The sequence below is a fragment of the Mixophyes fleayi genome, chromosome 7 (genome assembly GCF_038048845.1).
Source record: "Mixophyes fleayi isolate aMixFle1 chromosome 7, aMixFle1.hap1, whole genome shotgun sequence".
NCBI lineage: Eukaryota > Metazoa > Chordata > Amphibia > Anura > Limnodynastidae > Mixophyes > Mixophyes fleayi.
This window is the reverse complement of record NC_134408.1, coordinates 81863217-81889035: the sequence shown is the minus strand read 5'-3', so window position 1 is coordinate 81889035 and position 25819 is coordinate 81863217. Positions and strand designations below refer to the sequence as shown.

The 25819-nt window shown below is 40.0% G+C and overlaps 2 protein-coding genes and 1 long non-coding RNA gene across 4 annotated transcripts in view; 2 read left to right on the top strand and 1 right to left on the bottom strand.

The window, feature by feature from the left end:
• Window positions 1-25819, top strand: part of HIBCH (3-hydroxyisobutyryl-CoA hydrolase) — a 326855-nt gene that overhangs the window by 52365 nt on the left and 248671 nt on the right. For both annotated transcript variants that reach the window (XM_075180042.1, XM_075180041.1), the window contains exon 6: window positions 4513-4565. In XM_075180042.1, coding sequence (XP_075036143.1) covers window positions 4513-4565 — 53 coding nt within the window. The remainder of the gene's footprint in view (window positions 1-4512; window positions 4566-25819) is intronic.
• Window positions 8577-15267, bottom strand: LOC142097842 (uncharacterized). Its single transcript, XR_012678262.1, has 2 exons — window positions 14529-15267; window positions 8577-13229 (listed from the first exon to the last, which is right to left on the bottom strand). It is a non-coding gene; the product is annotated as an uncharacterized LOC142097842 (long non-coding RNA).
• Window positions 19092-21391, top strand: LOC142098054 (uncharacterized). The gene is made up of 3 exons (XM_075180501.1): window positions 19092-19858; window positions 20012-20095; window positions 20595-21391. Exons 1-3 carry the CDS (start codon window positions 19360-19362, stop codon window positions 21389-21391), a joined length of 1380 nt encoding a protein of 459 aa, XP_075036602.1. The 5' UTR covers window positions 19092-19359.

Below are 25819 nucleotides of genomic sequence, written 5' to 3'. Positions count from 1 at the left end.
AAGTTGTGTTAAAGTCTCCAACATAATCAGATGGCCCTGTCGTACCTTGACACTTCTTCACATACTAATTTAAGGAAAGGTATCTGGCGCGAGTTGGGTGCATGCAAAGAGAATATGGTCACCCGCTTCTCTTCTAATTCCAGGATAATATAGCGACCAGAATTGTCCTCGACTTTAGTCTGGAGGGGAGAAATGGATTTGTGAGCATAAGAAAATCGACACCCCGTTCCTTTTAAATGGCCCGTTAGCAGAATAGGCAGTCGGGAATCTCGAGTCACGAAACATCGAAGGGAATTGGGAAGAGATATGGGTTTCCTGTAGTGCAACCACATCTGCTCTACGTTTGTGGAAGGTGGTAACTGCAAGTTTGCACTTATTGGGGGAGCTTGAACCCTTACATTCAGAGACAAAAATGCAAACATTGGTTAGTTATTGGGGAGAGAGAGGTCTGTGGAGGTAAGTAGTTAAGGAGGTGTAACCCACGAGCAACCAATGGGAGGATTGGCGGGAGGGGGCAAGGCCAAAAAGCAAAGAAAAAAAAATAGGATTAGCCCAAGCAATGGGGCTATGGTATTTGTCACAGAGGAGAGCAGTGCCAAAATATGTAACATTTGGGGTGGTAGTGGAGAAGTTGAGCACCACCCATGTTATACTCCAACCAGTGAGGTGACGGGAAGATGAAACTCCACACTATAGTAGGTGGATCTGGTTGGGGATTCATACCTAAGCATAATACAGTAAATACAGTCAAAATGTATCATATAATAATAGAACACGAGAATATTAGAACATTGGAAAGGAGTATAAATAAAATGAGGGAAAAAAAGTCACATGTGTCACAGAAAATGAACAACTAAATTGTAATGGGTAGCATGTCCCGTCTTCAGTGAAATTCAGGCATTAGTACCCCGGCACTCCAATAGGGGGCCCGGGGGGAGGCCAAAACCCCAATGCAGCTGCTCAACAGGGAGAGAGGTGTAGATGTGGCTACTGAGAAGAGCAGCAATATATAAGAAAAAGGCTTATTCTAAACGTTATAGAACATAAACATGGCATAATACGGAAAGCATATTCATCTACACGAAGGCAGAGGGAAGGACAGGCTCATAAGCATACACAAAGATATCTAGTCCTTTGATACTTGGCACCATTCTGAGCGGAGGTAGACCCGGGCCTGATGAGGAGGACATTTGCCGTTCTGCCAAGGGTTTCGATCCAGCCTCTAATGATGACATGACGTAGATAGAGCCCTCTCGGTGCACCAACATCTTAACCGGGAAGCCTTAGCAATAAGGGACATCATTTGCTCATAAAGCTGCCATAATTGGTTGCAGGGCGCGCCTTTTATTAGTGGTTGTCAAAGAAAGATACTGAAAGAGTTGGAGGTCTGAAATTATGTCCATATTATCAATGATCTTTTCAGCACGAAGGATAGCTTCCTTGATAGGAAAGAAATGGACGCTGAGTGTGGACCTGGCAGCCGATGAATCCGATCAATAAGGAAGTCTTTTTTTGTCAGTGGAAGGTAGTAATTTCCCAAACTGTGACATAGCCCTAAAGGTCCGAACCAGAGACAGATTCCGGAATGTCTCATATCTCAATATTGTTTCTACGTGAACCGTCCTCAAGGTCTGTCACCTTGTCCTTTAGGAATGAGACCTCACTTTGGAGTTGATCATGCGTGGTAAGTAGATCATCGTGGAAGGCAACCAATTCCTTCATTTTAAACTCCAGGTGGTCCGTGTGGTCTCCCAGCTCCTCTTTGTCAGTTCGTAGTCCTCTGAGTGAGGCACAAATTTTGTTAGATCTGATCTCAGGGCAGACAACATGTAATGCAGAGGTCGGGTGGTGAGTGGAGCATCCAGCTCCAATTCAGTCAGGAAATGGTGTGAATTTTAAAGGAGTGGCGGGCTCTGAAGCCAGCACAGGTTGGGGTCTGTCTTTGTTAGAAGGAAAGGGCTCCGCTCTAGAGGAGGCCTTTGGCAGAAATCAGATTGGGGGAAGTAAGAACGTTACGTTCTTCCTTCTTGCGAGTCATGGTGGCCTACAGGACAGCGTTATCAAGCAAAAAGAACAAATTTCTGTTCTGGCCATTGACTATAGATACAAAGTAGGTCACGTGGGTAGCAAGGCCAACATTACAAATCAGGCATTCTCCATGAGCTTGAAGTTGTGGACTGGAGATATACAAGTATGTTCAGCAGGCAGTTAGGTTTTATATTTATATGAGGTGTGATATTTTGAGGTGCTGAGAGAAGGATTCTTTAGGTTACGTTACCTGGTTTTGCTCTTCCTGGTGTATTGGGTTGGCTGTATATTCACAGGGGAGTACACAGGTGAGATGCTAGAAGATGGGCAGTAGGTGGCATCAGAGCCGCAGCTGGGAAATATGGGTGGTACACTACCCAGAATGAATGAAATATCATCATTCTTTATTTATATAGCGCCACTAATTCCGCAGCGATGTACAGAGAACTCATTCACATCAGTCCCTGCCCCATTGGAGCTTACAGTCTAAATTCCCTAATATAGACACACACTCACAGACAGACAGAGAGGGAGACAGACAGATTAGGGTTAATTTTGATAGCAGCCAATTAACCTACCAGTATGTTTTTGGAGTGTGGGAGGAAACCGGAGCACCCGGAGGAAACCCACACAAACACAGCGAGAACATACAAACTCCACACAGGTAAGCCCATGGTCGGGAATCGAATTCATGAGCTAACTGCTAGGCCACTGTGCTGCGCATATGTATGCTGGTCAAAAGTATCTCAGCCTTCTCTCAGTTAAAGACAGATCTTGTATACAGTGACACGCCAATGGGACAGGTAGCAGCCATAGAGGTACCTTCACATCAGGCGCTAGTAATTTGTGTACACTGGGGGAGAAATGTATCAAGCTGAGAGTTTTTCGGCTGGTTTGAAAAGTGGAGATGTTGCCTATAGCATCCAATCAGATTCTAGCTGTCATTTTGTAGAATGTACTAAATAAATGATAGCTAGAATCTGATTGGTTTGTCAAACCCACCGGAAAACTCTCAGCTTGATACATTTACCTCTTTGTGTGGTAATTATTACAGTTCCCGAATAGAAAGCAGCAGCCCTGTATTGTATGGGAAGGTGGTTGGAGGCCCACTGCACCCAGCCAGGTCCACATATATTAGAAGAGTGTGCAGCAAGGTACAGGTAGGGTGGCAACCAAATGATCCCTCACTAACCTGAGAGCACGTGCTGTAATATTCCTGACCCGTTTGGGTTGATTAGGATGGTCCGTCTGGTCGTTTATGTAGTAAGGTTGATCTGGTACAGTTACCGCCAATTGGCGTGGCCCCGCTCCTATCGGAAGTGGAGCGTTGCTGGTATGATCAGTACTAGGTGCTGAGGTTTCAATGCCGGAAGTAGGCCTCCGTCCGAGGGAAAACTACAGATCTAAACGAAAGTTAGCGGCAAGCACTGGAGGTGGACACGTGCACCGCCTGATGTGCCGACCAGCAGGACAAATCTGGAGACAGGTGTACAAAACAAAGTGAGCTCCAGGCCACAAAGGCGCGCCCCGAGTTCGGGCAAATCTGGCAGTCAGTACCAATGGGAAGGCTTTCCACCGGGAGAGAATCCCAGAGTATGTGTCCACAGGTTGTGATGGAAAAGTCCAGGTGGGGGTATTCGTGCAGTGCCACGCAGAGTAGGCCGCAACCTCTCGCGCTTGCTATCTTGTGGCCACAGGACTTTTCGGTAACAGTTTGGTTTCCACAGCCTCTGGTGGTGGGTTAAGGTAGGCTAGATCATGGAAAGCGCTGTGAATCCCTGTTAAATTGCTAACTTGGTTCATGGAGCTCTCATGAAGTGCAGCATGGCGTCCAAACCATGCCCCCGAAAATAATATTTTGATGATGTTTTAGATAGAGATTTTGTGCATTGAAGAACAGTTTTTCAGCAAACCCAGAGAAAAGGGATGTAAATTCTGTGCTCCTATTGTAACATTATTATTAAATATACTATTCAAAAAAACATAAATTTTCTGTAACAAGAAAGAAACTAGTGTGCGTAATAAATGTTATAGAAATATTTCACAGGTAATGGAGATAATATACAACCATCACCTTTATCATACTAAAATTGCTTAAAGTACCCGACAGTGAAGCACTCCACAGATATGGCAATATAGATGGCTAATTTGCTTTAATGCAGACAATGATGACTCAAAATTGTCACATGGAATTTCTTGATTCCCAGCAATGATAAAAATTAAGTCAGATTTTCATTGTCTCTATATTGGCTCTCACTTGGTGATGCAATCTGCTTGTCAAATGTATGTGTGTGGAGTGGGGGAGGTCATTTTTACCTATATTGTTTGTTATTTGTATTGCATAAAAATATGCAATTCATGGAATATTCAGCATTTCGCCTTGTATATTGTCGTGTGGTAAGAATGGCTGATCTTTACTGCATTATATTGATCATGTGATTGGTTTGACAATTCTAATACTATTTCTAATTACTCCTTTCTCAGGAACATGTAAAAGAACTTATGTCGCCCTCATTGATGGAATTACAATGGGAGGAGTAAGTAGAATCAATTGCTGTGATCTAGAATAGAAATTGTGTTTTTTTGTGTATTTGGGGCCAATGCAGATTTGGCAATCTTCACCATCATCATTTATTTATACGACACCACATATTTCATAGCACTGGACAATAATTCTACAGATATGTCATGTATGAATACAATAAACATAATAACAGATACATAGCTAAAATAAGGTAACATAACAGAACTATGGATAATGATAAGCAAACAATACAATGGGTGCATTTCAGTAAACAAACAGCAAAATATTCAGCATAAGACACAACATAAGGGATGTACATGGTAGACTAATATGAGCCATAGTGTACAGAAGACCCTGTCTATCAGAGCCCAAATTCTCGATCGAGGGGGTAATGAGTCAGTAGGAGCAAAAGAACACAAGTGAATGTGGTGGACAAAGGAAGTAGAGGGAGTGGACATGAAGTCTAGCAGGGGTTGGATATGCAAGCATTAAGAAGTGGGTTTTAAAGAAGTGCTTGAAGTTTTTTAGTTTGGATAGAGCCTGGTAGTGCGGGCAAGGAGTTCCAAAGGTGGGGTAAAGTGCGCAAGAAGTCTTGGAGACTGAAGTAGGAGGTGGTTATAAGAGGGTAAGAGCGTTGAAGAGCGTTGAAGATTAGAGGTGGAGTAGAATGGTCAAGCTTTGCTGTGATTCTTTGCGAGACCAGAGATGTATGGGAGGGAATCATTAGGCTTTGTAGGTGAGGGTGAGAAGCTTGAACTGAATTCTGAAGTGAATGGAGAATGTTGCAGAGGAGGAGGCTGGATGTTAGGAGAAAAGCTGAGTGTGGAGTCAAGGGGAGAGAGAGAGAGATGTTTTTGACTGTGATGGTAGTGTGGAGAGGGGTAGTGGCATTAGCAGAGGGAAAGATAATGAGCTCAGATTCTGATATATTAAGTTTGAGGAAGCATTGGGTCCATCAAGTGGAGATGGTGGTGTGGAAGTTGGACACATGCTATATAGAAAAGAGGATGAGAGATTGGGAGAGGAAAAATAGATTTGGGTCTTGTCTGCGTAAAGGTGGCAGTGGAGGCCGAAGAAGCTTATGAGTTTGTAAATGGAGAAGAGCAGTGGGCCAAGAGCAGAATCTTGAGGGACACTAATAGAGAGAGAAAGAGGAGGGGTGCAGGAGTTGGAAGAAGAGGCACTGCTAAAAAAAAGATTGTGAAGGAGATGTGAGAGATTGTTTGTGTTAAAAGCTGCAAAAGAAGTGAAGTAGAGCATGAAAAAGGAGAAGTGGGCCTTTTACTAATAGTAGGTCATTGGTCACTTTGGTGAGGGATGACTTGGAGTGAAGAGGGCAGAAGCTAGACTGAAGAGGGTCAATAAGAGACTGGGTGAATATAAAGTGGGTCAAATAGTTGAAGACAAATCATTCAAGGTTTTTATAGATAGATAGTTGGAGAGACAGGAAAGGTCCAGAAAGGGTTTCTTTACAATGGGGAAATTAAGGGCATGTTTGAAGATAGAGAGGAAGTTCAATGATGGAGAGGGAGTAGTTAAAGATGAGTGAAGTGCAGGCAACCGTTGGGGGAAGAGGGATTGGAGGAGCTTGGAGAGCAATGGTTCAAGGGTGCAGGTTTATGAAAAGATGAGGGTGAGGATCTCAGACTCGGTTACAGGAAAGAAGTAACTTGGGGGTTTCAGCATGAGAAGCAGAGAGGGTATGTGGGGGGGGACACAAATCATTCGAGAGGAAATCACATGGTGGATAGTGTAAATTTTGTTTTTAAATTAATTGGCAAAGTTTTGTGCGGTGAGTGAGGAAGCAATCGGGTGGTTAGAAATGACAGAAGTAAATTGACTTAGGCGTAGAGGCAGCGGAGGTTGTTGAACATGATGTGAGGTATTTGAAGTGTGTTTGGTGAGAGTGAGTGATGTGTAGTAGGAAGAAAGGATGAATTTCAAGTGTGTGTAGTTAGCAGCTCCGCTGGATTTTCTCCATTGGCTCTTGGCACGTGTAAAAAGCACTTTTGAAGGCCACGAGTCTGTGGGGAGTAACATAGCTGGGGTTTGACTTGACTGAGACAAAGTTGAGTGGCTGGAGCATGAAAGACATTAGAGAGTGTGGTGTTCTAGAGAGAGATATCAGCATTGGGGCAAGTCTGAGAAGGAATGGAAGAGAAGAGGGGTTCTAAAGGTTGAGAAGAGGATAGCATTAAGGGCTGTTAATTTGTGAATGAGTGTCAATGAGTGTGTGCGACTTTGGGTGAGAGTGGAGTGGAGCAGGTAGGGAGATGATGAAAAATTGTGAGAGAGGAGGGACACTAATTTGGAGAAGTGGGAGAAGGCGAGGTTGGGGGAACGACAGCCACAATAAGTGGGAGCTGTCATCTATTGGAAATAGGCTGTAGGAGAAGGTGAGCATGAAGAGTTCAGAGCCAGTAGTACTGATGGGGATGTTGAAGTCCCAGAGAAAGGTGGATAGGTCAGCAGGGGGATAGTAGGAAAGTCAAGCAGCAAATTTAAGGAATTTGGAGAGGGGACCAGGGAGAGCGGTAGATTATGGCAACATTGGCGGTTACTGTGTCCACACAGCAGGGGCAGTTTTGTCTGTGAATATATATACATCAAAGAGCAAGGTGACGGTATTCAGAGAAAGGTACAGCATCTGTTACACAGAAGTCAAATCAAAAGACAATCATCTAGAGAGATTGTCTCAAGATTCTAGGAATGTTTTCTTCCACGATAGACATTATATCATGGGCAAGATGGCACATGCAAGATCTCCAACTCGAATTATTGACAAAGTGGAGTCACATTTAACAAGGTTAAGAAGTTACTAGAGAAAAAGAAGTAAGAAAACCACGCTAATGGTGGCAGATATTATACAATATTGAGAGATTAGGGAATGACTCTTATAGACCCATAATGAGCAATATTGACTACAGATTCCAGCTTTACAGTTTGGGGTGCACACATTTACAAATTGTTCAAGGCTTGTGGCAGCAGGAGGAAAAGAATAACAAACATCCTGGAGTTGACAGCTGGCTTGAAATTATGTTATACACCCAACACCTACTCTGGCACAAGCATCTGAAATTATTTTTAGACACCTGGGCAGTGGTGACATCTATAAAGAGGCAAGGAGGTACCAGAAGCAAAGCCATGATGACAGAACTGTCAACAGTAATGGCATGGGCAGAGAACAACCTAAAGTATCTCTCAGCACTCCAGGTAGCAGGGAAAAACATTTTGATAGAGGATTACCTGAGCCGCTGTCAGATACATTCTGGAAAATGAACATTGCACAAAAGATGTGTGTCGCATACATACAGAGAAGCATGGCTGCACGCAAATAGTTCTAATGGCAGTGCATCAGAATACCAAGATAAAACGGTTCCTCTCTCGTCATAAGAACCCCAAAGCCGAAGGTATAGACGATCTGACAAGACCTTGGGTCTTTAATCTGGGTTGAGTTTCGACCTTTTCCCCTCAACCACCAAATACTGAGGGATTTCGCACGAGAGGAAGTGGAAGTAATAGTGGATCGCCCTTTCTGGCCTTAGAACATGGTTCTCGATAGCCTAGGAGGTGCTCCTAGGGTAGCCTGTGACTTTCTATCTCAGGATCCAATTTATTACCCAAATCCAGTCACACTTGCTGTGAGGGGACGGAGATTGAGCAGGCACTGCTCAAACAGAAGGGAATTTTTATTAAGATGCTTTTACAAGCTAGAAAGAAGAATTCATCCATCATGTATTTCAGAATCTGGTAAAAATAAATTTTCTGAAGGAAGTTCAATATAGCTAAATCCAGACAGCACAGATCTGCCTCAAGTACTTGATTTCCTTCAAGAAGACCTGGAGAAAGGTCTTGCACTAAATACCTGGAAAGGTACTGGTATTAGAGTGGTATTTTGGAGACTTGCATTGATTGACCTTGTATTAAGAGTTGTTAGATCTAAAATTCTGACCCAAGTCTGCCTGTGGTGTCAAGTATATCTGGAAGCGCTTCAATCAGCTGGAGAGAATTGACACAGACCAAGTTCTGTATACAAGGAATATTCTCTAGTTTATTGATACAAAGATACAGGTTTTTATAGGCTACTGAATAAATGAATCCTACGTCATATGCATACAATAGTTTATACCACTAGTTTATGAGAAGCGCTACTGATTAACTTTCTCACGTATTCTTGAGGTGTTTACTTTTCTCCCCCTTCTAAGGACAGATGAGCCTATTATTTCTTATCTCAAGGGGAGTTGGAGATATACTATGTGTAACACCATGGATACAGCTCCCATACTACCAGCTGGATATGAAGCTCATTATTGTTTTCATAACTGGTTACATTCTTCAGGTGTTCTCTATTAGTTCAACTTCAAGGCCATAGGCTCACATATTGCAAAACTGCAAGTTAACAGAAAAATGAATAATCTCTTCTAGCAAATAATATTTCTATACAAGTTACAATAAAATGGCTGAACAAAGGCCTTATGAGGCCTTAACAAAAAATCATATTTAACATTTCCCATCTTTTATTCAATTTTCGACCCTTTCTCCTCCTACCTACCTAATCCTATCTATAGAACCACATTCTTAATAAGCAGGTACTTATACACATGTAGGAGGCCACATGCATAGAGTTGGTCCCCTTAGGAATCTGTCAACTCATCCCCCACTAATAAGCCTGTGATCCTCCCTGTCCTAACTTGATTTATGAGGAGATGCATTTTGGCAAATGTCCATGTCTAGAAAAGATGGTTTCTTAGAAGATGGTTTCTTAAAAGATGGTTTCTTAGTAGGTAGTTAATGAGTCTATAGTAGTTCTGCAGGCCTTGCATGTCCTTTGTTCAATCTTTAGTAGTTTCTTGTTGCAAACTCTGCAGTTCTTTGGCTTTGCTAGTCCAAATAATTCATGACACTCATAGTCTGGTCAGGTATCAGAAGTAATTTCTGTGATCATCAGAGGTTCGGGATTTTCAGTGGTTCCCTTTTTGGAGAGACAACAATCAAGTGTCAGTAACTTCTTAATCAGCCATATATTTAGTTTCATTATCACCTATACGATCAACAGGATTGCAAAACCATTTGCTACTAATGCCAATATTTCCAATATCCAACATGAATCATTACTGACAACTTTACCAATGAGGTTATGCATCTGCACAAAGACATTTTCAGAGTTTACTCTACTATGAGTGCAAATTGTTGAGCACTCCTTCCCATATGTTTCTCACAGTGGCATAGGCAATATGTCACTTAACTGTCTGTTTCATACTGGGTTAGGGAGGCCTTAATCCCTACTTCAGTCACAATTATTCTGGCAAGACATATCAATACAATGAGACAGTCATTTCTATTTATCAGAACAAGACTCCCCTGATTTGAAGACTTTGCAGTGTTATGCGTGAATCCAGGTGTCTCTTTCCTGTACTTTCACTGCCATGGGAGTCGTCAACAGGACTTGATAAGGACCCTTGTATCTGGGTTCAAGACTTCTCCTGATGTGCTTTCTCACGACCACCCAGCCCCCCAGGGTGCAGTTTATGGGTACCTGTATCAAAATTAGGGTTTGCAATGGAGGAGAATATTTGACCATGTATTTCAGTTAGTTGTTTCTATAATAAGGCAACATAATTCAACAAATCACTATATACATGGTGTAGTTGCTATGGAAAATAACAGCCTGTTCTGTTTGCTGTGCCAAACAATATCTCATATGGTGTTAAACCTGTGTCTTTCCTAGCAGTATTTTTTACTGAGTGCAGGTAAACATGAGATCCATGGCAGACCTGTTTCAGCCATTATTTTCTGCATTTTCAATTTCAGTGTACCATTAAGGCGCTCCATACATCCTGAACTTTGGGATCTGTAGGGGGTGTGATAGTTTCTGGAATCCTTGCCCCGTAAAGTGTATCCCTCTGTCACTTACAATGACCTCTGGTACACCATATCATCAAATTACCTCATTCGCAATTTTCTTGGCTAATGCTTTAGCATTTGCTTTTCTATACAGCCATGTCTCCAGCCAGTGACTAAAGAAGTTGACACAGACAAGCACATTCTCAAAGCCCGAGCATTTGGGAAGTTATAAAGTCTATCTGTATCCTCTTATAGGGATATTATGTCTGGGGTGTGCTTTTCCATAGGACAGACTTACTCGGGTTACTTTGTGCACAGACTAGGCATTCTGCCACTAACGACTGTGCTGCTTGGGCGAACCCTGGTACTATCCATAAGCTGCTAGTGAGTACAACCATAGCATCTTTTCCCAGATGCACTTTCTCGTGTGCTATATTGGCCATAATGGGATAAACTACTTTTGGCAGACACAAACGCTGACCTTTACACCACTCCTTGCACTTCTAGTGCTCCATGTATTGCCCAAGTCTTTTTCTTATTTTCTGTTGCTTGTCTTTCCATAAGTTGGAGTGTGCTCTGGTCAAACAGGGGTCAGGGGGTCACCATGTAAATAGACTCCCCTTGGGGTACTGGGGCTATGGCGGCTTCTCGTGCGGCCTGGTCTATTTCACTTAGCTTCGGGGGTAGTATCTCTGTGTGTGTCTTCACCTTCATCACTGTTTGGAGGACAGCTGGAATGCAGTGAACAGTGCCCTGGTATGTTCATCATATTGACTGGTTTGCTTGCTGAACCCATAAGGTCCCTACTTTTCCATACAGGGCCATAATCATGCGCAATTACAAATGCATAACTTGAATCAGTGTAAATATTTACTCTTTGTCCTTTTGCATATATGCATGCAAGTGTCAGGGCCTTTAGTTCAGCTTCTTTTGCTGATGTGACTCGGTAGAGTCTGTTGAATCACTATTTCTGTGTGTGTGGTTACAGCACACCCTGTATAAGGGACAGGATTTATGTAATAGTGTGAACCATCTACAAAAAGAGTGATGTCTGCATCTGGTAATGGTTTATCTTTAATGTGAGATAAAACCAGAGATTCTTGTTTCATTAGTTCTATGCAATCATGTTCAGAAAAATTTTGTTTGCATTTTTTTTTTTTCCTTTCTTTCTGTTCAAGCTGGAATGGAATTCCCCCAAATCCCTAGGGTAACCCCAATATATACAGGTACTTCTCCCATCTTTTGAAACTTGCTGCAATAAGGCAGCAGGATTCAACATTGTGCACTGCTTAAGTGTAACGTTACTGGGAGTAAGCAGTGCTACTTCATTAGGATAGGCTTCAGTAAGGAGCATGTGGAATCCAAGGAAAAGGTTCTTGGTTTCTGAGTTCCACAAAGTTTACACTCATTAGATGGAGTGTACAGTACAACGGTTAAGACAGATGTGGTAACTTTAATTCTTCTGGAAGAGAAACACTTAGCTTAAATAACCTGTTAATAAGCCACATCATCAGTTCTATTAGTGTATATAATAATGTGTTGGGCCACAATACTCACAAACACATTCCTGCATTGGGTATAAACCCCTGTAGTCATGGGTTGCTCTTTTCTTTATTTGGTTGGGTTAAACTTTCATATTAGAATTTTCTAATTATGTATAATGATCTATACATTACTATGGGCCTGAGTCTGGTTCTTCCAAACTTGGCTTTCCTTTCTAGTCTAGTACACATCTACAGCGCACAGCAAAGGAAAATAACGTGCAATCTATATTCCTCCTGCTAATATCAATGAACTCCCCTCTCTGGTCTCCCTTGGACCTTTAAAAAAACTTAAAATACAGTTTACTCAGATTCCCCTTGTCTGAAGGTCTTAACATATATCTGTGAACATGAGAGGCTCTGGGGCCTCTTGTGCTTCCTTTTTTTTTTTTTTTTTTTTTTTTTTGTCTTCTAATAAAAAGGAAAGGGAGGAAGAAAATACACAGTGCGCTCGGCAAGTGTTATATGTCACTCATTTCACAATAGGAGGGAATGTCCTTTGTGCTGTATATCTTCATACTTAGTAAATCTGGCCGTTAACAAATGTTTTGCTTGTGCTTGGTTTCTGTCACAACGTACGATACCGTTAAGGTAACTGGGTGTCCTAGCACAATATCTATACTCTTTTCAAGCACTAAAGCAGAGTAGTATGCAAGTGACCTTAGCTTGCGACCATGTATTTGTGTCAGTACTCCTTGTACATGTGCACTGACTTCATAACAAAATAATGTGAAAGGCTTGTCATAATCTGGCAAAGCCAGTGCTGGCGCTGAAGTTATTTCAGCTTAAAATTGGTTAAACATTTGGTTCTGCTCAGAGGAGAGTATAAATGGCTTGCTATGATCCAGAAGTGCTAATGCAGGAGCACATACAATTGCTCTTAAAGTCTTAAATCTTTTTCATTTCTGTAAAAATATAGAATTCCCATCAATGCATTACCATACCCACAATAAAAAGAATTATTTACAGTATATGACAATTATAGCACAGTAAATAAGGGCAGTAAATGTCTTTACAAACACTGATTTACTCAAAACTGTAATGAGGATACAAATAAAAACCTTTTGCTTTCTGCACATACAGAAAAACCACCTAGTTCATGCATTTGCTATGCGAATAGCACATAAACTCTAATATCTCTTTCCAAAACAAGGTAATCATTACTCAGAAGAGTTTACGTTATTTAAATCCTTCATTAGTTTATACTTATGTTTGTTGTGGTGCAAAGATGGTGCATTGGAAGTTAAATCAATGCAATCTGGATTGCCTAATGGGTCTTTGCAGCTGGAGACCTGTGAATAAAAAAACTTTTGCATAGAGATTAACATTTATTTACTAGGAATTACTGTAACTGTAACATGCGTGTATACTGTTATCAGGTAACCAGTGAACAGCTGCTAAAAGCTTAACTGTGACGCTATGCGTTCCATGCCTTGATTTCCTCAAAGGGGCAGTCCCTAATTTCACAAATAGAGAATGTCAAAGTGACGAGACCTGGGCGAGTGTTCAAAGCCACTCCTTTCTTATCATCTCTTAGTACAGCCCTTTTAAATGACACTAATTAAATTTCCGGGTTTAGAAACATTCAATCTGGAATCTTGGTTCCAAGTATTCAACCATTTTAAAAGCAGCACTGTCTCATAAATCAGAGTACTCTCGTTAGACACAATACATTGTGTCTGTAAATCATTCAACATTTTCTCAACAAAATCTCTCTCCCGTGACCAAATATTCACACATATTTCTAGATTCTGTGATTTTCGTGTTCAAAGTAAAAATATATTCACTTAAGTCTCGCTCACAGACGACATTTTATCTCGTAACATTTCTTTAAAGGCATAACAAACCCTCCTGATTTCTGAGAACATTCATCAGCGCCATTTTAACACAGATAAAAACAGCATGTAAGCTCACTCCCACAATTTTCAACTTCATTAAAGAGAAAGCTATTTTTCTGAACTTCAGAAACAAAATTATTTTGTTCAAATACAGAAACGGCTTGTTGGATCCCAGCCAGCTTTGTTCTGACACTAGTACTTATAGTGATAATGTACATTATTTACAATCTTGTCCGTGCAATCGGACCAAACATTTTAAAACTTCTTTTGTATCTTTTTAAAAGCTTATCATTAAGCAATGAATGTACAACTTTTTCAACCTTGAAACATGTCTCTTGTAAAAAACGGACAAGACAGACAAACATTGTGATTTAAAGTAAATCAAACATCTCCCTTATAGAGCACTAAGACAGAGAACAAACAATGTGAATTATCACGGATCTCTCTCACACGCAGTAAGACGGAGACAAAACTCACATACAGAGAAAGAAAACTTAACTGACATCTTCCAGCCTACTGCTGTGGAACTACAAGTCCCAGCATTACACTAAATACAAGTTAGCTTCAACATGTTATCATCAATCAGCACTCCGGACACATTTTTTAAATTTTACATACATTGTCAAAAAACAAAAAAAAACAGTGTGCTTCTTATCTCAACACACTGAAATCATTTACACAGAATAAGGGAGGGGCACATTTCACTTATTCAGCTGCACAGGATCAAACATACATTTATAATATACAACCTACTTGATTCATTATTCAGCTTCCGATGCATTTAGCATATCCACATATATTTCGACTTTTCAGATCTCTTAACTTTCCTGTGCCACCTCAAACAATCTCTTGGGGTTTGATCTCAATACCCCTTTGTTCTTGTCACATTACCACTTGCAACACCTTTGTTTCTCCATCCACACATATCTTTGGCTATCCCCGCTTTCTTGAAAAATTCCCTGCAGACCTTCTACTCCCCCATTTCCTTAAGTCTTTGTGCATCATATCTATGAGGGAGCTGCTGTCATTTGTTTACTATCTATATTACTCGTATTGACAGTATTCTGTTGAGTCCAAATCGGGACTCTTATCTAGTTTCTGTGGGTTGTCCTTGCACTGGACGTCCCGTTCTGTGGACTCCTTGTACTGGATGTCCGTGCTAAATAGCTTCTTTGACAGTATCTGGGACGAAGGTCTTTTGGAAATCTCTCTTACACAATTTGGGCAGATTACAGAATCTCCCTTCTTTGATATACCTCTGGGGATGGTGTCTAAAATGTTCACTCAATGTTCAAAACAATAACTCTCTAAATCCCTCTATTCCATTACATGCTTCTTTGATCAATGTCTTATGTGACTTTTATGCTTTATACATCATACATAGGTACAAACACATGCACTCAAAATTCAATCATCTTTCAAAAATCTAATCAACAATACAATTACAGTAAACAAATTGGGTTAATACTGTATTATATTAATCAGATGATACTTGAGACTCACAAATTCGCGTGTCAGGTGCCTCAGACAGACATGAGGTGACCCAGACTAGGAAGACCAACGAGTAGAAATCTACTGACCGCGGATGTTGGGGTTCAATGTGCTGGGAAACCTCCGTTGTCTGTCTTGTAGCCTGCTGGACAGCGAATCTCTGTGGCGACCTCCAAGTTGTTAGATCTAAAATTCTGACCCAAGTCTGCCTGTGGTGTCAAGTATATCTGGAAGCGCTTCAATCAGCTGGAGAGAATTGACACAGACCAAGTTCTGTATACAAGGAATATTCTCTAGTTTATTGATACAAAGATACAGGTTTTTATAGGCTACTGAATAAATGAATCCTACGTCATATGCATACAATAGTTTATACCACTAGTTTATGAGAAGCGCTACTGATTAACTTTCTCACGTATTCTTGAGGTGTTTACTTTTCTCCCCCTTCTAAGGACAGATGAGCCTATTATTTCTTATCTCAAGGGGAGTTGGAGATATACTATGTGTAACACCATGGATACAGCTCCCATACTACCAGCTGGATATGAAGCTCATTATTGTTTTCATAACTGGTTACATTCTTCAGGTGTTCTCTATTAGTTCAACTTCAAGGCCATAGGCTCACATATTGCAAAACTGCAAGTTAACAGAAAAATGAATAATCTCTTCTAGCAAATAATATTTCTATACAAGTTACAATAAAATGGCTGAACAAAGGCCTTATGAGGCCTTAACAAAAAATCATATTTAACAGAGTCTTTCAAGCTGTAAAGAGGCCCTTGGTAGCTCTATTGGACCTTAATCTTATCCTGGAAGCTTTGGTTTTGAATCTTTGCAAGAACTTATGTCACTTAAGTGACTCAAAATTAAGGTAATATTTCTAGTGGCAGTCACTCCTGCTTGATGGATTGGAGAATTTCATACATTATGGGGCAAACAACCTTTTTGAATATCTACAGGGACAAGGTAGTACTTTGGACAAATCCTGAATTCCCACCTAAGATAGTGTCAGCCTTCCATATTAATCATGAGATTGTTTAACTTTTTGACCACAACATTCAAGTCAAGAAGAATAACATTCTTGAATTTGTGAGTGCTATCTCTAACTATCGCTGCAGAAATAAATAACTTCGGAAGACTGACCAGCTTTTCATCTTTCCTATAGGTGATCTGAAATTATTTAAAAGTGATTTCTAAACATACTATGGATCAGAGAAGTTATTATATCTCATATCATCAGCCTCTCACTTTACTATTATTGCTGTTTCTTCCATAGGCTGGGATAGATCTGCATTACAGTTCCCCTTAAGCATGGCCTGTTCCTCCTGTAACTATATTACCAGCAGTAGCCAGCGCATAAAAGTTCAGAGGCAGTCAGTAATCTGGGAAATTGCCTCTGTCTCCATTGCTAGCCTGACCTTGGATCACACATGTGACTCAGATGATCAGTTTTCATCATTGGCTCCTTAAATATTTAAAAAGAGTTAAAAAAAGTAAAGCAATGGAAAAAAAATTGTAATAAATGGGCAAAATATTGTCGTAAGTAACTTTTGACAGGTTCAGTGTAGCCAAGCACCGTCCTTGTATATCACCTTGAATTGGGATGTGTGCCTTTTTTCTGGATTACTAAACATCATTAGCCTAGTTTATAGGGGTTTCATATCAATGTCTAAGTTATAGCCAAACTACGTTTTTGAAACAGCATGAATTATGTGAAATGAATCATGATTGTTGTAATCCTTTTGTTTTCCATTTTTGCAGGGTTTTACTTATATAGCTGTATAACTTGAGTACAATAAAAAAAAAATGAAGTATGTTACCAAATGTCAGTATTCCCTATCCTAAAAAAACAAACAATTTTGTCGATTTGTGTAGAAGAAAATCACTTTTCATTTAACATTAAAGTGTAAAATACCTATGTGTACTAAAATTTTTAATCATTTTAAATATATATATTCCATAGACAAAAAACCTTACGGTTTAACATGTCCGATTAAGACTTGTTACACTTACACACCAGCTAAAATGTATTAAAACAATTTAAACTCTTCCTGTCAAACTCGAAAAAGCAATAAAATTACGATGATTAAGGCACAAACCTTAATGGACGTGTTCCTTGCGCAATGCAGACATAGTATGTCATCACATCCTGTGGTTGGCCCCAGATTCAGGACTATCATGGAGTGAGATTGCTGTCACTCACAAAATGGTGGAGCTGCTAATTCACAGATTTGTGTGTTCATTGGAATACACAGATGATAGTCCTCACAGCCATTCCCCTTAGTCCTGATTTATGGTAATTTATATTTGTGTATGCAGATTTGGAGCTACACACTAGTGCCTCATTGTGAATGTACCAAGATTTGGCTGAACAGAACCCCATATTGAGGATTTAATATTTACTAGCACTTAACTGAAGTTTGAGCATCAGTACTCTTCCTTGTCAGCTGAGGATTTAGTAAACCAACTGGCTACTTCTGCAATAAGACTATATACTGTGGAGGACCTTTCATTTTACCAGAGCTGTACTAATTTTGGTTACTTAATTTTCTCTGAGTAATTATAACATCTCTGTCTACCTGTATATGCTGCACGGTGGCTAAGTGGTTAGCACTTCTGCCTCACAGCACTGGGTTCATGAGTTCAATTCCTGACCATGGCCTTTTCTGTGTGGAGTTTGTATGTTCTCCCTGTGTTTGCATGGGTTTCCTCCGTGTGCTCCGGTTTCCTCCCACACTCCAAAAACATACTAGTAGGTTAATTGGCTGCTATCAAAAATTGACCCTAGCCTCTCTCTCTGTCTGTCTCTCTGTGTATGTTAGGGAATTTAGACTGTAAGCTCCAATGGGGCAGGGACTGATGTGAATGAGTTCTCTGTACAGCGCTGCGGAATCAGAGGTGCTATATAAATGGTGATGATGACGATTTGAGCACTCACTGCACATTTAACATACCTTGTATTATTGTTGGCAATCCATGTGCTTGATGTTTTACTTTATTAACAAATACATCAGATATGCTTTATTATTATTTTCAAATAATCTAGCTTTATTTTACTTTTGCTGTGTAAACATGTTCTAATTTTATGTATATACCCTGGTTGTAGCACTCTCTAGGTATTCGATTTACACTACTGAGCAGTTTACCGGGACATATATTATTAGTAAAGTCTTGTTGGTTTTATGTTTCCTTGAATTGTTGTTAATATTCAGCTTAGGCCTCAAAAGAAATGTAATGGCAAACATTGGTCACTGAAAACAAAAACATGTGAAAACATTTGCAACATTATGTAATACTGTGAAATCCCCTATATTTAAAATAGGGCATATTGTACCAAATTGTAAAAAAAAACCTGTAAGTTTCTTAAAATTTTAAACCTTAAAATTTACTCCTCAGCCATAATAGCTTTCTAACAAAACAAACCCCTAGGGCTAGATTTACTAACAGGCGGGATGCGTGGCGGCTTGAAGCCGCCATGCATCGCCACGGTTTTCCGGCGGGTTTGCATTGCAAACAGCCGGATTTACTAATGGGCGCATTTGATCTTCTATTTGAAGCCGCCGGCGATGTCACGGCGGGTTGTAATGCTCAAAGCCGCCGGCGGCTTTGATTTGACCACGGCGCTTTTGCTTTAAATGACGGCGCTTTCGTGTGAAGGCGGTTTTTTTGAAAATTATACCTGTCTCATGGCCTGTTACTATTAGCTATTTTCAAAGTCAGTAGATTTTACATCACAAGCCCTATATAAACCACTGGCCTGCCACTTTTTTTTTGATAGGGTTTTGAGGAGTTTTGTGGAGAGGAGTTTGGAGGATTGTGGTTTGGTGAGAGTTGGATTGAGTTGGAGTTTGGTGGTTTGATGTTGCGAATTCTGCTTGAAGTGTGAGTAGTCCTGTGGTATTTTTCAGTTTAGTACATTTATTTTTTCATTTATTTTCTGTCTTGTATTTTTTGTATTTGACTTGTCCTTTGTCTGTGTTACTTGTGTGTGACTGTGTTGACTGTGTTGAGAGTGTGTCTATAGTTAGTGTAGTTTGTCCTTTGTGTTTGTAAGTCTTTCTGTGTTTTGTGTGGTTCACATTTATTTGTGAACATGTCCAGAGAGAGGAGGGGAGCAGAGGCTGAGGAGAGGGAGATGGAGGTTGAGGGGGCAGAGGAGGAAGAGGTTGAGGAGACAGGACAGGGCAGGAAGACCAAGCCAGGGAGGAATGTGCGTTTCTCCCATGACGAAAATTGTGTTCTGGTGCACCACATAGTTCCCTGCTATGAGGTGATATTAGGAAATCTGGCAGCCCGGACTCCGCTAAGGCGGCACCACCAATTGTGGGCTAGAGTGTGTGATGCAGTGAATGTGGTGGGGCCACTAAAGCGGTCAGTGGCTCACTGCCGCAAAAGATTCTCTGACGTCAAAAGGAGACTCAAGGAAAAAATGGCAGAGAAAAGGAGGTCAACCAGAAGAACGGGTGGTGGCCCCCCTCTTCGTATGGAATATACTAGTCACAAGGAGGAGCTGCGCCAGATCATGCCGGCCGAGATTGTTGAGGCGATAAATGTGCAAGACACAGATTCGCCCTCGTTTGGCCAAGTAGTTGGTGAGTTATTTGCCCTTTTTACGCTAACACTATTGAAAATGTGTTTTTATTTTAAAAGTGCTTTTTTATTTTGCCCAACACATTTTTCAAAAAATCTGTATATTTGTGACTTGCTTTTTGATGCAAATACATTGCTTTTTCTAATACATGCAGAATCGCATGCACAAGAGTTAACGCCCAGTCCCAGGTCTACACCTCCACCTTCACTGAGGGATTCTGCCTCTGACGAGCAAGCAGGTGCGTGTTCACTGTTTGTGGTAGAAATAATGTAGTTAGATGTTTTTATTTCCCTACAGATGTTGCCTATAGCAACTAATTTTTTTTTTTTTTAACATTTTGTTTTCAAAATCTTCAAAATGTCAGCGTAAATCTGATTGGTTTCTATAGGCAACATCTCTACTTTTAAAAACACACAGTTTTGTAAGTTCCCCTCATCATAAACTACACAGAGGGAGATTGAAAATAGTATTAGCTTATCCCAAAGCACGGTCTTGCAGCTTTTGCCTTCCTGCATCATCATATTTGTTTGTAAAAAGATTTTGCTTTTCTAACGCCATCACCCAAACATAGCCCAATTGAGAATGTTTATTCCAAAGATAAAAAGTGCATCCTTAAGCAGGTTGCATATGAGAAGAAATCAAGAATGCAAACATTGTGAAGCATTCTATCCAGTGTTCAGAATGCAATATACAAACATATTAGATCATATATACTTAGTGTGACTTTTCATCCACAGGCCCTTCATCATATCAGGCACCTCTGCGACAGTCGTTGGCCATGTCACCTGAGCCAGAGGAGGAGGCACTCATCACCCTAGAAACAGTGGATGCCCCTGTGTCTGGCCTCCACGATGTTTCACCTGGGCCTGCTGAACCACTATCACACCAGCAACCTGCACCTCCAACTATGGACCCAGCAAGAGAAATGGTGTTGTCTGTTGGCCTTTTTCAGCAGCAGCAAACCACCTTTATGCAGAGTCAAACTAGGCACATGTCACAAATTGCGGCCCAGTTGAGGCGGATACACCGCACCAATAGCCAGATCCCTGCTGCAATAAACCGTCTCGCAAATGCAATGGAACAATCCAATGTTCAGATGGCCCAAATGACTGGGGCTGTGGAGGCCTTACATTCTACAATTCGTGAAGGGAATGCTAATGTGACACAGCTGGCAGGGCAAATACAGCAGGAACTCATTGCCCGCTTGCCGCACCTATTGCTTCTGCCACCACCAGTACCGCTAGTACGCCTAGCAGATCAGCCCAGAGTACTCCTCCAAGAAGAGGTGCTCGCACCGGGGGTGGCCGATGGAGAGGAGAGAGTGGCTTCCGAGGTGGTGATGTGCCTGCGAAAAGGCGGCGCTAGTGTTTTTTTTTTTTTTTTTACTTCTAATGTTTTTTCATGCATGTGTATGCATTCGAAATTAACATTTATTGTGTTAAACTGTAATAAATGCTGTTTAATTTCAATGCTCTCAGTCTTTCTTTTCATCAAATTAAACAAGAGTATACTGGTTTGGGGAAAAATGCACTAATTTCACTTACACATTGACATGTGCCTGTAACTTTCTAGGGACGGTCACATTTACTACATGAGGAATACACACTATCCTCTGTTTAAAAGTTAACATTTGGGCTAAAAAATAAAAAAAACACTCACATCCAACACATTTTAGATCAATACATGTTTCTCATAGTATGCACTTACATGTAAAGTAAAGCTGATTGTAATGAGACGGTCTGTATTCTGCCTCCACCCTTGTGTGCTCTGCACATCACCAAATGGGACACGGACCCCTACTTGTTCACTGTCTACTGCAATAATCGGTGGGGTAAGTTGATGTAATGCTAGATTATGTATCAAACAGCCAGCCAAGATAATATCAGACCCCTTTTCAGGTGCATACATAGCCACACCACCAGATTATTCTAGTAACCTGAACCTGGTTTACAAGAGTACAAAGGTACGCTATAACACACCTCTACTAGTGGGTATGTGCCTTATTTAATTTGCGCTGTGCAGATGTCTGAGGATGCAGCAGAGGAGTCATAAGCCAGAAACCCATTTTTTATTTAGTAAATTTAGAATTGCTTTTACACTATTAAGGGATAACTATGTAATGACATATTGTGCATCCTGATTTTGGACAAACACCAGTATTCTTAAGGATTTGTTGCAATTTAAAAATAAAAAACAACAAATGTGGAAATCAGTAAATAGATTGCATGGTGGGAAAACACAAGAAAAAAAAAAGGTACACTGAAATTACAGGACACTGTGGCCTTTTTACATATACAATCCCAAAGGAGCTAACTTTGTACATGAAATGGCCCTTTCCCTTCTGTTCTGATTGACAAAATACCTCAAACTGCACACTGTTTGAACAATCTCGCCGCTCACAAGCAGCGCTTTCATTTTGGTCTTTTGAATGGCGGTTTTCCGGCGGCTTTATAAACCCCCTAATAGTAAATCCGGCTTTTTGTATGCTGAACATTGTTGAAACCATCATGGCGCTTTCTAAAGAGGCGGGTTTGCAAAAATCATTTCTGGCCGTTTGGACGGCGGGTTTACCGTTAGTAAATCCGGCGATGGCTAAATCGCCGCCAAACCCGCCGAAAGTCGGCGGGTTTACAAACACGCCTGCTAGTAAACCTAGCCCCTAGTCTTAAAACCTCTTGTACACGGAGTTATGCCCCCCCCCCCCCAAAAAAAAACCCCCAGAAAAACAGTGACTTTTGCCAAACAGGAAGTGGAAAAAAACAGCGAGATTTTAAACTTTTGATTTCTCCTAATTTGTCATTTTCTATTCTTTTTTTTCTGAAATTTGGCATGCGGCTCCTGTGGACAGTTCTCCACTCGCATGCCAAATTTCAGCTTAATAGCTTTAATACTTTTTAAAATATAGCCCCTCAAACACCATGTCTCCCCTCTCACACATTTAACATGGTGGAATGCTGTTTATTAGATGCAACCTTAATATAAGGGCACGACTGTGCCCTTATAATTTTATGTATTAGTGTAGAAAAATTAAGGCAGTATAAATATTGATATAATAATCTCTAGTGATAGTGTTAAAGGGCACTGCAAATGTTTAGTTACATTTCTGTAAATTCACACTGCGTACTTTCTAGCAATATCCAGCATTTTAATTTCTTCATTGTCTTTCTTACAATGCAGTTCCACCAAGAACCTTTGCTGTTGAGTATTTAAACAATTATAACAGACCAACAACATATGATTCAAAAAGCAAAATATGTGTAAATAATGCTTCATGTGTAAGTGAAAGTCCTATCAGATTTTACCAGCTGTAACTTACATAATTGCAGCTAAAGTTTTTATTTGCATAGCAAATGTAGAACTTGCACTAAACCCTATGTAGCTCAAGGGGGCATAGTTAACTTGCTTCTCCACACTCTTGCTGTACTAGACTTGCACATGAACACTCCTGATCTGCTTCTGCAAATGATAGAGTTTGCAAGTATTTGATAAGTGCAGCTAAAAATGCTGGTGCAAGTTATGTACAGTGTTATAAATTTTATGTGACTTGCAAATGCATAGTGCCCAACTCTAAATCACCCTCATTATCTTTTAAGTGACTGTTAATTCCTGTACAACTCTCTTAAACTATTATTCTAATGGCCTACATACATTGCTCTCTAACTGCTCATTCTGCATCTTGCACAAATTTCTCATTTTGTACATATTGTGTTATATCTGTCCTTAATTTGTAGGTGTAATTTATGTTTTAGAAAAGCTTTTTGTTTTATTTGTTTCTTTTTTAATAACTTGGATTTATGTTTCAGCTTACCCATATATTCAAATGTGTTTTTCAGTGAAATAATAATCTCAGTTGGTGTGACCCCGCACTGCAGAGTTTTGTGGTGCCTTGCAAATAAACCATGATGATTGTTACATATGTTATCCTTATGAAGATATTATTTTTAATATTATTATTCTACACCACAGGGTGCAGAACACTGTATAATACTGTTAAAAATGATCAAATTCCCGAACCTCATTGTAAAACCCATTATTTTCTCATTGACGACAAACGTTTGCATTTCGATATAAGCCCGTGACTACATCTCACTTCAGTCTGAGTCATGAGGTAACACAGACTTTTCACCATGGTTCTACAACTTAAGCAATGTTTATAATCCAGGAGCAAGTAGAATAGATACCCAATTATACAGTATTTAACATACATCAAACTTCAAACATATTTTCTTTTATCTTGATTCTTGAACACATACTCACTTAAAGATTAGATTATCCATGTTTTCGGTCCTTAGCATATATATTCCTGTGTCTTCAGTCAGCCACCACCACTAATTTTTCGCATCACTCAGTTCAAACTGATGATTTGGTGCTGGGGGCACAGCATAGACAGAATCTGATATTTTCAAAATAGACCCTTCTATTCCTTTAACATGACTTCTTCCACCTAGTGCAAAATTCTCTGATGTTGAACAAAATGTAAGAAAATAGTAGACCATTTGAGTATGTTGATTCTCATGAATACAAAAAAAGTAAGCAAGTTGAAAGGGGCGTGTACCCCGACACTATTTTTGTATGAAAGCTTTTCACGTGGGGATTATAAAGATTGCTTTCAACTTGCTATCTAAAGGTTCTACACATTGGGTATGCTAATATATCCTGAAAGGCACTACATATTTTTTTTCTTTTTATTTCTTTTACATATGCCCGTATTCGTGAACAACACTGGAAAAGTCCTTGCAAGATTTATCTTTTAACTAAAGAATGCGAGGAGATTAAAAGACACTTATGTATTACTTATGATTATGGACAACATTGAACTATCTAATATGTTCAAAGTTGTATGATGTATGTTAAATACTGTATAATTGGAGATTTATTCTACTTGCGCCTGGAATATACACATTGCTAAAGTTGTATAATATCTATAGAGGAATAGTGGTTCCCTCAGTGTTACATTAAGCCAGCTCTCTGTAGAAGCGCTTGAAGAAGATCACTTTATTCTTTTGTGTAATTTCTCTTTTGTGCCCATTCTAGCACCTGTTTCTGTGTCCACTAATGCTTCAAAATGTAGTAACCAGAATCAATGTACAGCATCTACAGTCTGCCTAATGCAATGCATTATTTTTAACCTTTATTTATAAAGTGCCAACATATTACACAGCGTTGTACATCGAGGGGGTGAAAATACAATCAAATTATGTACATTGACATGAAACAGAAGGTAAAGAGGACTCCGCCTAGATGAGATTTAAATATAAGAGATGTGGGGGACAATTGATACATAAGGTAGTGGAATTACAATTGTAGCTGGCTGTGGAGAAAGTTTCTGTGGCCAGTGCGAGGCACAAGTATCATCAGCCACCAGTATTAATGTAGCCATTGGTGACTGCCTTTTTGTGCAGCTACTGGTGGTGTGGTATGATTGGGATGAGGAGAGACAATGGAGACATGAAAGTTGAATTAGTCATCATAGAAATCATAAAACAGCAAGCATGTCTGTTCTTCAACATTTACACTTCCTTCCTGATGTGTAATGAAGTGTACCTCTGTTGTGATATTAACAGTAATTAGTTTAAAACACGCATAAATAAAGTCACATGAGGATTATGTAAACAGACTTCTAGAAATGAGGCCTGTGAATCTTTACCAAGTGATATTATTAGTGGTTATAGAGCATTGTATTTACTCACCTTACTAAACTAAACAATCACTGTCTCCTATGTATTTTTCATGGTTTTATTATGCCTATGTGCAATTGGTTAAGATTGCATTTTATAAATTATTTTGTGTGTAGTTCACTTGTTACACCTAAACAATAAAGCTTGCACAGATGTAAAATGTTTTTTTCTTTTACATTGATCTAAGAGCTCATGTAGTAAAATTAATTAGTTGTCTAACTGTTCTAACCAAGAACATCTCATTTTGGTTTATAACATATATGTAAAACAAACTTTCTATAAAC

Coding starts and splice junctions, on each gene's coding strand:
- LOC142098054 (XM_075180501.1), top strand. CDS start 19,360: ATGTCCAGAGAGAGGAGGGGAGCAGAGGCTGAGGAGAGGGAGATGGAG. Junction 19,859..20,011: donor CTCGTTTGGCCAAGTAGTTG/GTGAGTTATTTG, acceptor TAATACATGCAG/AATCGCATGCACAAGAGTTA. Junction 20,096..20,594: donor TGCCTCTGACGAGCAAGCAG/GTGCGTGTTCAC, acceptor TTTCATCCACAG/GCCCTTCATCATATCAGGCA.